The 15,252-nt window shown below is 37.9% G+C and overlaps 1 protein-coding gene and 1 long non-coding RNA gene across 3 annotated transcripts in view; one reads left to right on the top strand and one right to left on the bottom strand.

Annotated features, from left to right (window-relative positions):
* ctnna2 (catenin (cadherin-associated protein), alpha 2) overlaps positions 1–15,252 on the bottom strand; it is a 622,967-nt gene that overhangs the window by 112,887 nt on the left and 494,828 nt on the right. For both annotated transcript variants that reach the window (XM_049472311.1, XM_049472310.1), the window contains one exon: positions 2,546–2,698. In XM_049472311.1, the coding sequence (XP_049328268.1) occupies positions 2,546–2,698 (153 nt within the window). The remainder of the gene's footprint in view (positions 1–2,545; positions 2,699–15,252) is intronic.
* The window catches only part of LOC125787714 (uncharacterized), a 350,969-nt gene that overhangs the window by 48,830 nt on the left and 286,887 nt on the right, over positions 1–15,252 (top strand). The gene's annotated exons all lie outside the window — the stretch shown is intronic.

Raw genomic sequence — 15,252 nt, 5'->3', positions numbered from 1 at the left:
GTGGATGGTTGGAGCGCTGCAGAGGGGTATACATCATCGCTAGGCCTTTAACATGGTTGACATGTAAGCCGTACGAGTTGCGGATAAGCATCGAGCCTCTCCTTAAGCTGCTTAGCCAACCTCCATATCTCTTGAAGAACAGATCCGGGCGGCGGTGACTCGGAGGTCACAGAATGAGGGCTGCTGCAAACTGCCTCAGCCATTTCCTCCTGTGATTTCCTGCTACGATCCTAAATGCAAATTTGCCATTACTGATATAAGGCCTACTGCATCATCCTCAGGGGTTAGATAACACAGAAGTAGGGCTGCAGCTATCGATTATTTTAGTAATCAAGTACTCTACTGAAAAATCGATTCGACTAATCGAGTAATCGGAATAAAACTTATTTGTTTGCTTAAAGAGCAACTAAAAATACACAAGAGAAAACAAGCCATTTCACTTAATAATGAATAACCAATTGATTTCCTTTTTTAAGATAAGTTATATTTTTTAATTCACAACAAACATTTCCAAACTGCAAATAGAAATAAATAAATAAATAAATAAATAAATAAATAATTAGTACTTTAAGAAATTAAGTTAAATAAATAACAATAATAATTTAAACAAATTTAATTTAAACTAAATAAACAATAATTTCTTGTAAGTATCAAAACTATAGGGAATTAATCAATAAAAAAAAGGCAGAGACATTTGCATTATGTTGTGCATCTTAGCTTCTCATCAAGCTGGTGACCTGTATTAGTTTATAAACTGCTCAGCGCTGTGTTTACTGATTACATAAAGCCTGTATTAGTAAGTTTTTATAAACTAATCACACATTAGACAGTTTTTCTAATAGTCAGCGCTCCACATCGCTGTTGTTGTGTTATTAAGGTACATTAATGTTAATCTCATTGATTTGTTATGAGTTATATTAACCTTCTCTCTGCTCCACTGCTAACGTGTCCTCGGCTGAGACGGTGCAGCATTAAAGTGCTGTTGTGGAAGGCAAGAGTGAATATACGCTGTCCAGCCTAAAATGCTGCATTATTATTGGCCCTTTTTTCCTCGTAAGTTGTCGCTCTTTTCCCCGCGCCGCTTTAAAATACCCTCTTCTAAACTAAAACCTCCTCTGCCTCCTCCCTCCTTCTGATTTTTTTTAATTAAATAAACCATTACTCGAGGCACAGAAAATTACTCGATCAATTTTTTCAATCGAGTAACTCAAATTATTTGAGTAATCGTTTTACCCCTACACAGAATCACCTGGAACATTGTTCTCTCAGTGTTAACTCAGGTAACTCTGAAGGTAACTGAAGGAAAATTCACACTAATATCCCAAAGAGGCCTTAACAATGCAGGTTTGCAAGGTCTGTGAGGTCTCCAGTTCAATCCACAGCTCCAGCAGAACAGAGGGGATGGAGGTACCCTAACTGAGGGTGGATGAGTTAAGTGAAGAACTAGAACTGTGTAGTGTATAAGAGAAATAAATAAATAAATAAACGAAGAAAGAATCAATCGATTTAAAAAAAAAAGGAAATAAAATACATCTAAACAAAGAAAGATAGAAATGGAAATGATTAAAGAAGGAAAGAAAGAAGCTGCCCACCACTCTGGAGGTCTGTTCACGGCCGTAGATTGAATTATTTTAAGCGTGACATTATTGAAGAAGAGCATTCTTAACCCTACACAAACACCAATAAAAGTTACTTCCAACTACAAAAGGTGCTTTACACTACAACAGTTGATCCTTTGCACTCGCCGTGGAAAGCTAAGCTTGGAAAAAGATTTCTAGGTTGAACCTACATTTATTCTCTGTGAGAGTTTGGTGCACATACAGGTGGCATTACACACTTGATGTTAAAGTTAAAGTTGCTTGTAGGTATCTTGCATTATTGGAAAAGTTGCTGAACAATAAATAAGCACCTTGAATTTTGTAGAATTGTTATCAAGACAATAAATAAACTCTTCGGGGTCAACAAAGGTCTTTAAGAATGTCTTTTACATAATAACGAATAAAATACAATTCAAATCTGAAGAGTCCATTGGTCAGTTTCACACAAAACAACGTTTAGAAACATCTAATTTGATGTTCCCGGGCATTTACAGAATGCAGGTGGTTTAAGGTAAAACTAAATCAAGATTGAGCCGCCCACCATACACAAAGTAAAGTCAAGTCAAGACCAATCATTTTTTTTTTGTACTCAAGCCCAGGTTAAAACCAAGCACAAACAAGGCTGAGACCAAATTCAGACTTAAATGTAGTAAATGAACATATCAACTCTAAATTCTGACCTTTGGAGGTAATTGTACCAAAAGTCAAACGTCAAAACATGTTTCTATCCCTTCATCTCAAACATACCTGACCTTAGACCGCATGACTGCATTAAACGTGTTCAAAGAAGAAGGGATACTGACGGAGGAATGCAGTGACCTTACGATTTTATATTCTCCCATTAGCTAAATACGCAAGTGGCATATTTCCAACACATCCACCACCTCAGCTTGGTAGGAACATCTTGTAAGGAGTTTCTCATGCTGTGGAATAAATCCGGGACTCACCTCGACCAGCTTGTTAGCATGCTCGCGGAACACCTGTGCGTACTCCTTCACTTCCTTCTCGTTGCCGCTCTTGGCTGCTTCGATCAGCACCAGCAGGGGGACGTTGGTCTCGAGGAAGGAGTCGGAGATGTGATCCATCACGGCCTTCCTCAGCTGCAAAGCACAAGACGAGACGGACGGTTGAGAGAGTGAGTGAGTGAATGTTAACAGCGTCCTGTGGGCACTGTCTTGTGACCATTGTATTGTGACCACTGATGAAGAAGTAGAGGATGACCAATAAAACAGAGCATTAAACAGATTCAAAAGCTTCTGTTTCTGATTTTACTACTATCTACAGCAGGGGTGTCCAAACTACAGCCCGCGGGCCATTTGCGGCCCGTTTCCTTTACCCGTGAGGTATTTTAGAAATAGAATGAAAGTTGGCCCGCTGTTAAGCAGGTTTTTATAATGTGAGATTCAAAGTTTGAACGCTAGGTGTCAGAAACGGGCCAAAGAGTCTAAAAGCGGAGAGAGTGTTCAGTTGTAGCGCAGAAAAACGGGCCAAAGAGTCTAAAAGTTGCCGTAATTAAGGAGTTTAATATTAAGAGACATCATAAAATGAAACATCAATTTGAAAAATCTTAGTTTACACAACACTGTCAAAGATAAAGATAGTAAGTCAAGTAAACTGGTGTGTAAATGAAAGTAATCAGGAAAATGTATTATTTAAAGTGGTATATTTCATTATGTGTTTTATTACAGAGTCTGTGGCCCGTGACTTCAAATATATTTCTCCTTCTGGCCCCCAACAAAAAAAGTTTAGACACCCCTGATCTACAGGATAGAGCAGAGATTTAGGAGTGTCTAACAGAGTGCTCCGTGATTGAGCACAGTGTTTAAAAACTCCAGCAGCACTGCTGCATCTGATCAACTTATACCAGCACAACCACAATACATAATGCATACTGCAGTGCTCAGAAGACCCACCATCCAATAATAATAATAATAATAATAGCTGATGTGTAGTGGTAGTTCTGTAGGATCTTGACCATTGAAGAGGTGAAAGAGGTGACAGATTTGTTCTAGAAGGACTACAGTCTGTAATCGAACTATAAATTGTTCCTGTATGCTCAGTTGAGCCGAAAAAAATGGATAATGGGTGGTCAACATTTTACACTTCATCGTTATATATATATATATATATATATATATATATATATATATATATCATAGTATACAGACCCAAGATCAGTTGTCCTCCTATAAAACGAGCCCTGCAATGAACCTTCATCTCCTATAAGAGCTTTACTGTGGGAATAATAGATTTGTTTATGGAGGCGCTTTCGGCCCAAACTGGCAGGGGACGGCGCCAACACTGCTAAATGGGCACTGGGGACATTCTGAGGAAGCTCTACGGCCATGTGAGCCATGAGCTAGCACAAAATAACACCAGCCTGGCATTTTAGCTTAGCGAGGGCAGCCTTCCCTTGAGTAAAATGCCCGAGACACAAGCGCACCGGATTACCGGAAGACAAAACCACAAGCTGTTGTTCTTATGCAGTCTTGCAGCAACATTAGTTGAGCCACGGTGATGCAACGGCTAACGAAACAGCCCTTCCGGCACTAGGAGCTAGCGCAGTTCGCGTGGTCAGCATCAGTCATAATCAAGGCCAGAAGAAACATTATTCTGGAAAGTTCTCACAGGGGAGGAGAGATGACAGGCCGCTGATAGACAAGGGTGAATGCTCCGAACCAACAATAATTATCAAGGAGTCAAGTGGAAGCATACAGTACCCCAACCAATTAAAGAGACTGAAATTGAAGAGCCTGGCAAGGCTGGAGAGACAGTAATGATGAATTATGGCTCGCCCAGGCAGCTACATCTAGCACCGACTTTCAATTGGAGGCTAAGTCAGCTAGGAGAGTGGACACTGGACATGGACCCAACAGTAAGAGTATCAGCAAAGCTCTGCTGGGAAAAAAGGAACAGTGAGGGCCTGGTTGGTTGGGAAGTACAATTAGAGTACTTTCAGCCAAGATCTGTCTTTTTTGGTAGATTCGGGCTAACCAGTCTAAGCTCTGTATGCAGCTTTATAATGAACTTTAAGCTAGGCTAAGTAGCAAGGCCATTGCATGGCTTAACATCTAACACTGTGTTAAATCGTTAAACACTTGCCTTGAACCATACAATTTTTGACAGTAAGTAATATTATTCTTGTCTGAAGAACGAGCCCTACTCAAATAAAACAAAACATAGCTGGTTTTGGATGGGATTAGCTGGGTTTGGATGGTCAAGCTGGCTGAAATGCTTAAATCTACACCCTATTCTGATAGCTAGCTCATAAACTAGCTTCTGAACTCTGTTGCTGCACTTGATTTTGACCATGTCTGGTCTTGCTGGTTATGCTGATCAACCACTGTGATCAAATGTGGCTATACTAGTTGTCTAGCTTATTGGTTAGGTTGAGTGTGCTTGGTCACTCAGGTGAACATAAGCCTATGCTGGAAAGAAAACTGGATAACCAGCTCCTGATCAGTATACCTTATGTTACATTTGCTTTTAGTCATATTGGTCAAAAGGCATGGCCTTCTAGCAGTATGGCCGTGCAGTCCAACTAAGATGGTCTGACTGGTCATATAAGTTTTCTAGCTTCTAATCCAAGTAAAAAAATAAGCATCCGACCAGTAAAATACTATAAGCTGGTCATTGATTCACTATTGTTATGCAGGTCATGCTGCTCAACCACCCAAATGAACCACCAAGGTCATACTGGCGGTCTAGTTTGGTCAAGATGACCAAACCTGCCTCTAAACCAGCATAACCATCAAACTCAAACAAAAGCAAACCAGCTTGACCAGTTTTCTTATTTTTTCAGATAACAGTATTTCATAAAAGCTCAGAAACCACATAAGCAAGTCTTTTTGACATTAGTTAAAAGAGAATTCCATCAATTCCATTCAAACAAAGGCTTTGAGAGTGGATTAATGGAAAACTATTCCACTTCAAAGAAAATTACACAGTTGAGAGCCACAGTTGTTTAAAGTGCTGGGAACTAGATGATTGATGTGTTTAATGCATCTTAAATTCACATAAAACAGGAAGCTAGCACACAAAAAGGCTACATATTTACTGGCTGCCACGATTTTTGTAAATGTTTTGAGAAGGTTTTCTTTTTCTCACTGTGTTGTTTAGACATTTTGTGAAACATCTGTGCAATTATCTAAATCACAGGTAAGTCTGTGACAGTACACGCCTGAAGATTGCAGTCTAACTGTTCACAGTCTAACAGCTTTAGCACCAGAGCACAGAAACCAACTTTAATTAGCTTTAACATTTTATCTGATCACTTTATATACTATATTTTATTGTGTATATGTGGTTAAGTACGTTTTTTCCCACATATCTGACAGCAGAGAGAGCTAAAACGCATGCGTTTTGTGTGGTCAGGTATTTTAGTGACAAATTGAGAAAGTCCAGTTAAGAACTACTTCCTGAAACAACACGCTCGGGGAAGTGTACATGGTTTAGGGGCTCGGAAATTTCAATCAATGTGCAGCGTTCATTGGTGGGTCCCTGGTCACCTGAGCATGAAATTCAGAAAACAGAGAGCGCCCCACAGGTAATGATCCGTCTCCTAGCATGTCGATAACTCAGCCGAAATGTTTTAATGAATTCCGTCACCATGTCTAATAACGTTAAGGATGTGGAGTTGTGGCGAGTTTCTTTAGGAAAAGAAGAGAGCTAAAAAAAAAAAAGACTTTTACGGCAGAAAGAAAGTAGAGTATATGCACTTAAATCTCCCAATGATTGTAGACATCATTTAAACCCTGTACAAATACATAGACCTGCTTCTGTTCTTAACAGTTTCCCTCATAATTGCAGTACTCTAAAATATAGGGTGTGTTGTATTGTGTTAAAGTACATATTGTCATCATTTTATGCATTTAAATGATAAATAAAAAAGCAGTGATAATGTTGGCAGTTTTGAAGGAAGTCTACTTTGTATTACTTTAAAGGTTTAAAGTTTAAAGGGTATTTTTATATAATTATATGTGTTTACAGTTTATGTGCATGCAGTTGACCCTGAGTTTAGATTTAGAATAAATTAAGACTCTCTGAAGCAAATATTCATGAAGCTATCTACTGCCAGAATGGATAATGGCTAATGGTATAGAGTACAGATTTATAAAACTTTCTATACCATTGTGTATACCTTTGGAATCTGTGCTTAAATCAGGTGTTAGCATTTTATTCACTTATTTATTCAACATTTACATTTCGACATCAATGTAAAAGTGCCAGAGTCAACAGAATTGGATGCTTCATTTTGAGCTGATTATACATTGTACATTTATTATTATTATTATTATTATTATTATTATTATTATTATTATTATTAATATTTATTGCCGGGGATGAGATAAAATGCAGTTCAACCAACATACTGATAATGTTCTTGATCGCTATCTACAATCAAATCCTCACAGGAATCCCTCAGATTCTAGAAGAAGGTAACCTTTTCCAACAGTAAAGGCAATTACTCCAAAAGCAGGTCTTTTTAATACATTTAATTTCAGAAAATACCAATGGATTAACAGGTGTCTCAATACTTTAGTGCATGGTCTAACTGGTCTACATGGTAAGGTGGTAAGAGGTGGTGGCCTTTACTGATCAAATAGAACGAATCCATGTTTCATGTGAGCTGCTGTGTGTTCACTTGCAAGCTGAACAAACCCCAGGCCTTCTTTATTCTCTCCTCCGTTCTGATCCCTTCATCCTCCAGAGATTTCCGTTTTACACTTCTCACGGAGATTGAGTGCAATCATCTTTTTTCTCCATCTCCCTCTATTTAATTAAGCCCATTCCAGTCATTACGTCCTCATAATGCACCGGACCAGAGCTGAGGGTCAATTCCGTTTTATAAAGCAGTCGTTTTCAAGGAAGGCAGTAGGCGTCCCTTTATTGAAAAATCAACATTTGAAGATTTTGCTGTGTGTGAGATGAATTGTGTTTTTCACCTGTGCTGACCTCCGGTAAGGAGATATTGAACAGAGCTTTAAAACGGGCTCTACAGGAGCAACAGCCCTTACAGGTCTGGATTTATCACTGCATTATTTACTTAGTGTATAAAATCAGCAATGCGATTACATATTTAATAATGTTACTAATAAAATTACATACTTGAGGCATTCAAGATAATAATGCTTTATTATCTTAATAATGCTTTATCTTATTTTTATATTATAAGCATAATTTATTCCCAACATATTTATTAATACAACTAAATGACTTCCAGTCCAGCCGTTACTATTAACTGTCTCAACTGTCTCCACCTCCCCTGGATTAAAAATAAAATGTTTTACTTAACTGCATACTTAATAATCCTACTTTCACCCTGTTCTTCAATGATCAGGACCGCCACAGAATAGACCACCACACAGAGAAGCTATTATTATTATTATTAATATTATTATTATTATTATTTGGGCATGGTGGTTAGTGTGGTAGTGTCAACACGATGTCAGTGCCACTTCAGTGCTGAGAATAATGACCCACCACCCAATTAGAAGCTGCTCTGTGGTGGTCTATTCTGTGGGGTCTACACTATTAAAGAACAGGAAGAAAGTGAGGATAGTAAAGTACGCAAAGAAAAAAGAGACTGTAAAAAAAGATGGACGCCGTGTCGCGGCTCCCATTCATTTAATGAAAATGAAGCCAAAATCTTCCTCCATGTTGGCGATCCTGAAACCCGAGTCTGTAGAGCGCAGTAGAGGCCAGAGGAGGGAGAAAGACTGTGGAGAGACCGCCTACTCATTTAAATAACCCCGCCCCTGAGGGCTGCCTCGAGGTCACAGGCTGCAGAGCGGAGCGGAGCGAAGCTGACGGTCTGTTATTGGTCCCGCCCATAAGCAGCCCTTTTACAATAACCACACCTTTTAGAATAGAGCTGAATAACGTTTTAAAAAAACGAATTCTGTGGGGATATAAAAATGTAACAATATAAGCAGAGGTTACACTAAAGCTGCTGCATTTAAATAATGGAGGTAGAATTACAGTATATTAGAAAAAAAAAAACGTGATTGAAAGTTGTTCTGTTTTGCCATTAAAACCTATGGGGATGGGTGGGGTTACACAGCTTTCTGCAACCGAACAGCAGGGGGCGCCCGACCTGTGGTGGCTTCACTTTTGAGAGACGATGCTCTGTCCAGCTATACACAGTCTATGAGAGAAACAGATACAGAACTAAAATGGGATAATGGGCTCCAAGCTATTATGGAGCATTTCTATTGGTTTCTAATAAAAAATGTGTAATGACAGCATATAACATATAAACACATGTGCTGTATTAGCGCTATAAGTGCACTCAGACACGTTTACAGATTGTTGCCTGACTTGTACACAAAAGTGGCTCCATCAAACACATTACGCCGCAAATCAAAAGGCCCGTTAGATGTTCAAAGCGAGCCACTCTTGTTCTCTTCTTTTCATTTTTTCAGTGTTTTTTTTTCTTTTAGCAGTGTTTTAAATTGTGTTGTGGGTAACAACAACAAAACGAGGCACGTGACGAGACTATTTATGTACGTGTATGAGAAAGCGATGTTCTAGTCATGTTTAAACGAGAGGGAAAAAAGAAAAATAAAGAAAAGAAAAGAGGAAATGGAAAAAGGCTGAGGCTTTGCTCTGAAATTGCTTTGGGCGACTTCAAAAAAAAAAAAAAAAAAGGCAGTGAGAAAAGTTTGACATCTTGCGACGCTACCTGCTCACTTTGTCTCTCTCTCTTTTTTCTACAATTTGTCAAAATGTGTTGAGCAGATGGTACGGTAGTCGTGGCGGCATGGAGCTCCGAGTGAATTTGGAGGCAGACAAAGGAACAATTAAAAGAGTGTGTATACTCAACTAAGCTCGGGCGATAAATATCTGTGCCTGCCCATGAAGCTAAAGAGGGTGGCGTGATGTTCAAAGACGAGATTAGAGGCTGTCTGGCAAATTTGCTTTATATGGGAAAGTGTATTTCTAGGGATTAAGCTCTGGTTTAGAAACAGAAATTAATGTCAGGCTGACTGTCATAAAATAAAATACAAAAAAAAAAGAAAATCCCTGTAGACATTGTTGCATACTAGTGATTTGTTTGATTTCGCACAAAAAGCGTATAAAATCAAACCACCAAACTGAGCTAGTGTTAGTGCACTATTGCTATTACATAGCAAGGTTAAAACAAATTACAAAGCAAATATTCTAGATCAGGGGTGTCCAAACTACGGCCCGCGGGTCATTTGCGGCCCCTTTCCTTTTTTGGAGCGGCTCGCGAGGTATTTTAGAAATAGAATGAAAGTTGGCCCGCTGTTAAGCAGGTTTTTATAATGTGAGATTCAAAGTTTGAACGCTAGGTGTCAGAAACGGGCCAAAGAGTCTAAAAGCGGAGAGAGTGTTCAGTTGTAGCGCAGAAAAACGGGCCAAAGAGTCTAAAAGCAGAGAGGGTGCTCAGTTTTAGCTTGGAAAAAAATGGCCAAAGAGTCTTAAAACAGAGAGAGTGCGCATTTCTAGCGCAGAAAAACAGAGCAAAGAGTCTAAAAGTTGCCGTAATTAAGATGTTTTATATTAAGAGACATCATGAAATAAAACATCAATTGAAAAATCTTAGTTTACACAACACTGTCAAAGATAAAGATAGTAAGCCAAATAAATGGTGTGTAAATGAAAGTAATCAGTAAAAAGTATTATTTAAAGTGGTATATTTCATTATGTGTTTTATTACAGAGTCTGTGGCCCGTGACTTCAAATATATTTCTCCTTCTGGCCCCCAACAAAAAAAGTTTGGACACCCCTGCTCTAGATTATTAATAATTGAATTATGATTCCTCTCTCCAGCTCTCTGCAAGTTTGTTTTTTTTTTTCCAACTTTTTTCTTTCTTTCTTTCTCTTCATTTTCAGTTCAAAGGGAGACGAAAAACAAACCCGCAATTATCTGAAAACAGAAAAAAAAAATGGAAAAAAAGGAGGGGATCAAATTATCAAAGGCAAAACGTTACCAGTTCATATCAGTACATTCAATTCCCTCCTTTCCAACGTTTCATTTGTGATTTCCAATAGATAGAGACGGAGGGCTCCAGCCTTTGAGTCGAAAGCTGAGCGTTTCTTATTAAAATGTCAAGAGCAATCAGTGGATGAACAGGCTGGCACGCACGCCAGGATCCAGGGAAGAAGAAAGAAACGAGTCGGGGCGGAGGATCTGGCTGGAGGATCCTGTGCTTGATCTGGAGCTCTGTGTGTAAATGATTTGGACGGTATAAAGCTGCCTGTTTAATGATCTTTGGGGAGGTCTAGGGTGACACAAGGTGAGGATATGAGTGGTTGGGAGATGTAGATAAAGGTTGGGATACACCCTGTTTTTTTTTAAAACTATAACATTTCATCGGGATATGGTAGTATCCTAAATAAACTTCAATATATTCAGAACTGCGCTGCACGTCTCCTCACTCGCTCTCCCTCCAGCGACCACATTACACCTGTCCTCCAACACCTTCACTGGCTCCCTGTCACTCATCGTATTCAATTCAAAATTCTTTTATTTACTCACAAAGCTCTCCATAATCAGGCCCCTCCCCACCTCACTGACCTGCTTCATTATCATACTCCTTCCCGTTCACTTCGATCAACTGACGCCAATCTACTCTCCATTGGTAGAACCAAGCACCGGACCTGGGGCGACAGAGCGTTTTCCATAGCTGCCCCCTCCCTGTGGAACTCTCTCCCAAAACACATCCGCTCCTGCTCTGATCTTCCCACTTTAAAATCTCTCCTCAAAACTCACCTTTTCAGATCTGCTTTCAACACATGATGTAACATTTCTATGTGCTTCTTCTTTTTCCTCTCCTCTCCTTTTCTTCATCTGTTTTTAACTCATTAAAAATTAATTTCTATCTTTTATGTATTGATTGTTTTGCTTTATTGATTTCTATTGTATGGTATTGATGATGTTGATGATGATGTTGATTAATTTACTATGTATTTTCATATTGTGTTTTTTATGCAATGTAAAGCATCTTTGAGTTTCCTGAAAAGCGCTATGAAAATACAATGTATTATTATTATATTATTATTATTATTATTATTATTATTATTATTAGTTTACAATGAATATTTTACCTTTTTTTTTTTACAGGAGCAAGATAAAACCTTAACTTTCAATAGTAAATCAATAGTAAATCACACCTTCTTTAGATTGAATAGTAATTGAGTAGTAAACAAAAAATCTACAGTAACAGTAATGCTATATATACATCTATATTGAACTTTGGATTAGGGGTTTATCGCCATATCATATCTTATGCGATAATATCCACAACATTTTTTTTTTTTAACATACCCTAAATATATCGTGCCGTATCACCCACCCCTAAAGATCACATCAGGGTACTATTTTTTTTTTTTTTTTTTTTTTTTTACTGTTTTTAGCAAAAGAAAAATGTACACTGTTCTCATTTTCCATTTTATATCTACTAGAGACCATAGATTATATCTGTGCAGTATCATTTATTTTACTTTAATCCTGGACATACGGGGATATTTGGAGTGCTTTATTATTAGTAGTAACATGACTAATAATTCTGTATCATTGACTCCTGTAGCAAATCTGATCAAATTCTTGTATTTTTAATATCTCAGTTATTACGGGTGTGACATAAATCACATGCAATAATAAAATAACATTTTCATTTTGTTGCAGTAGTGTATTCCTGAAAAAAAAAAAAAAAAAAAAAAATCAATAATTAATTTATATCGCCAAGAGTATCGTTATTGTGAAAATACCGTGAAATATCGTGATATTATTTTAGGGCTGTATCGCGCACCCCTAATTTGGATATAGGAAGTTCAGAGTTAATTCATTTAGCATTTAGCATGCATAATCTGAAAGGTTGTGGTGTTTGATTTAGGGCACATCTTTTAGCGTGATTATTTTAATGACTAACAACAAGGATCAGATATGAGATACTCTTATTTGTCCACAGTAGAAAGTAGTGTTTGGCTTTGAGCTTCCAGACTTATCTGGACGACTGTATGAGGGTGTTTCAGGCCCATAATGGGACTGGGCTCTGAGTGGGGAGGGACTTTTATCGAGTTGGCCCGTTATCTGCCTCTGTTATGACAGATGGAGGTCCCAGCGACCCCCACCCTGCTTCCTTCATTCTGTAAACATGGAGAGCCAGCCTGAAGCTTTATCAGTGCAGAGAATCAGGGAAAATACTATCCACTGCATTAATGTACTGCCCACTGAGGACGCTATCACCTGCTCAGCAATGCAGGACTATTATGAATGAAGTTTGTCTATCTCTCTCTCTCTCTCTCTCTCTCTCTCTCTATCCCTCTCTCTGCTCCTTTCCATCTTTCTATAACAACAGGTCAAGCCTACAGGTGATCTGAATAAAGATTCTTCTAGAGCACTCAGGTGCAGCATGATTAAAATACCTGCTAAAAGGCTTCTCAAGCAGTTAGAATCCAGCTGTTCATCCAAAACCATCTTTGATAATAACAGATAAGAGTGATGTAGCTGTGTAAAAGACAGATCGGGAAGGTCTCAGAACCCAAACTCTACGAATCACAGTAAAAAGAGACGATATAAGACCTAGGTTTTGAGTTGTGCTGATTACATTTAAATGTATAAACAGCAAGGTCTCCAAACAACCATGGTGGTAATTAATACTAATTGTGGTCAATGGGAAAGCTTAGAACAGGGGTGTCCAAACTGCGGACCGTTTCCTTTTTTGGAGCGGCCCGTGAGGGCCAAACGGTCCAAACGGTCTAAAAGCGGAGAGAGTGCGCAGTTGTAGCACAGAAAACGGACCAAAGAGTCTAAAAGCGGAGAGATTGCGCATTTCTAGCGCACAAAAACGGGGCAAAGAGTCTAAAAGTTGTCAAACTAAGAAGTTTAGGACACCCCTGGCTTAGAACAAACAAGGTGGTGAATAAAACCGATCAGGGGTGGGAATTAGAACCAATCGCAGCATGGAAAAGGTCGTTTTTACAAATATCAGTCGATAGAAGGTCTCAGAACAAAGCGGGAGGTGATTAGTATCAATCACAGTCAGACTGGAATCACAGAACACGAACAAGGTGGTGATTAAGACCAATAATAGTCAGTGGATAGTCTTAAGACCCAACCACGGTGGCGATTTAGACAAATCATAATCAGGGGACAGTCTCAAAACCCAAGGTGGTGATTAATAGCAACCATAGGAATGTGGGGATCTTAGAACCAACATAATTAGAATTTATCACAAAAAAGGTGATTAGAACCAACCACAGTCTGGGTTAGATCTTTGAACAAACAAGGTGGTGCTACAGACAAATCACAGTCAGAGAAAGGTCTCAGAACCCAAAAAGGTGGTTATTATGACCAGATCTCAGAACAAAAAAAAAAAGGTTTTAATTAGTATTAGTCACAGTCAAGGAGTGGTCTCAGAACCAATCACAGTCTGGGGTAGATCTTAGGACAGAGTAATTATCAGAGGTGGAAAGTAATTAATTACATTTACTCAATTTAACGTAATTGAGTAGATTTTATGAGTAATTTGTAATTTTTAAATTAGTTTTTAAAATATGTATTTTTACTTTTACTCAAGTACATTTTGACACAAGTAATTTACTTTGCTACATTGGAAAACTCCCCGTTACTGAGTAAAAAATAAAATGCTGGGGGAAAAATTGTCTGAATTAAAAAAAAAATGTCCTCATGCAATACAAAATGTGCCTGTCCCGCCGGATAGAGCTGCAGCTTGCAAAACTTCCACATCAAACCTGTGAAAGCATGTGGTGTAAGTATTTTTATCATTAAACAATCTGCTTAAATGTAAAAAAAAAAACATGTAAATAGCAGTTAAAGCAAAGCAATGGCAAGTTAAAAAATAATAATGAACTGTAAAACTGTAAAATTACATATATTACCATAAACGTTTAATAGTAAAGAAAAAAAATGGATCATTGGAACCTATACCACTTGTTCTTGAAAATGTTTTATGGGGTGGTCTGAACAAATACTGCCTGAAAGATCTAAATTATTATGTGGAATAATAGTTACAATTATAAAAACAAATTAAATTATTGTTTTTTTTACTTTTTTACATTAAATAATTAAAAGTAACTATGCAACTTTTACTCAAAGTACATTTTAAATTGAGAACTTTTTACTTTTACTCAAGTAGATTTTTAGATGGGTAGTTTTACTTGAGTAGAATTTTAGCAAAGTAAAGGTACTTTTACTTGATTGCAATTTTTCAGTACTTTTTCCACCTCTGGGTCTTAGGACAAAAGAGGTGATTAGTACGAAAATTAGTTCGAAGACGGTAGTATGATCCTAACAAGATGGCAATTACTACCAATACAATTTACAGTCAGGCCTTAAAACAAACAAGGTGGTGATCAGTAGTTACAGTAATTACAGTCAGGGGGTGGTATTTAGACCCAACAACAGTCTAAGAAAAAGCTCAAAAAAAAAAAAAACATTTCTTTTTTTAAAATCATAGAACCTAAAATAAAAAAAGAACAGTCAAATCCAGATCTTTGGTAATTACAGATAACAGTGTTCTGCAAACCTTGAAAGCTCCTGATAGGACAGCAGAATTTTTTTAAGTTTTAAAGAACAGAACAAACTCTTCTTTAGTTTTATTCTAACTGATGGAACCAGTGGAAGGAAAAAAAAACAGCTTTAACACAAGCATATGCTAAGAAA

Source organism: Astyanax mexicanus, chromosome 25 (assembly GCF_023375975.1).
Source record: "Astyanax mexicanus isolate ESR-SI-001 chromosome 25, AstMex3_surface, whole genome shotgun sequence".
Classification (NCBI taxonomy): Eukaryota; Metazoa; Chordata; class Actinopteri; order Characiformes; family Acestrorhamphidae; genus Astyanax; species Astyanax mexicanus.
The sequence above is the reverse complement of the archived record's forward strand: the minus strand, read 5'-3'. Positions and strand labels throughout refer to the sequence as shown.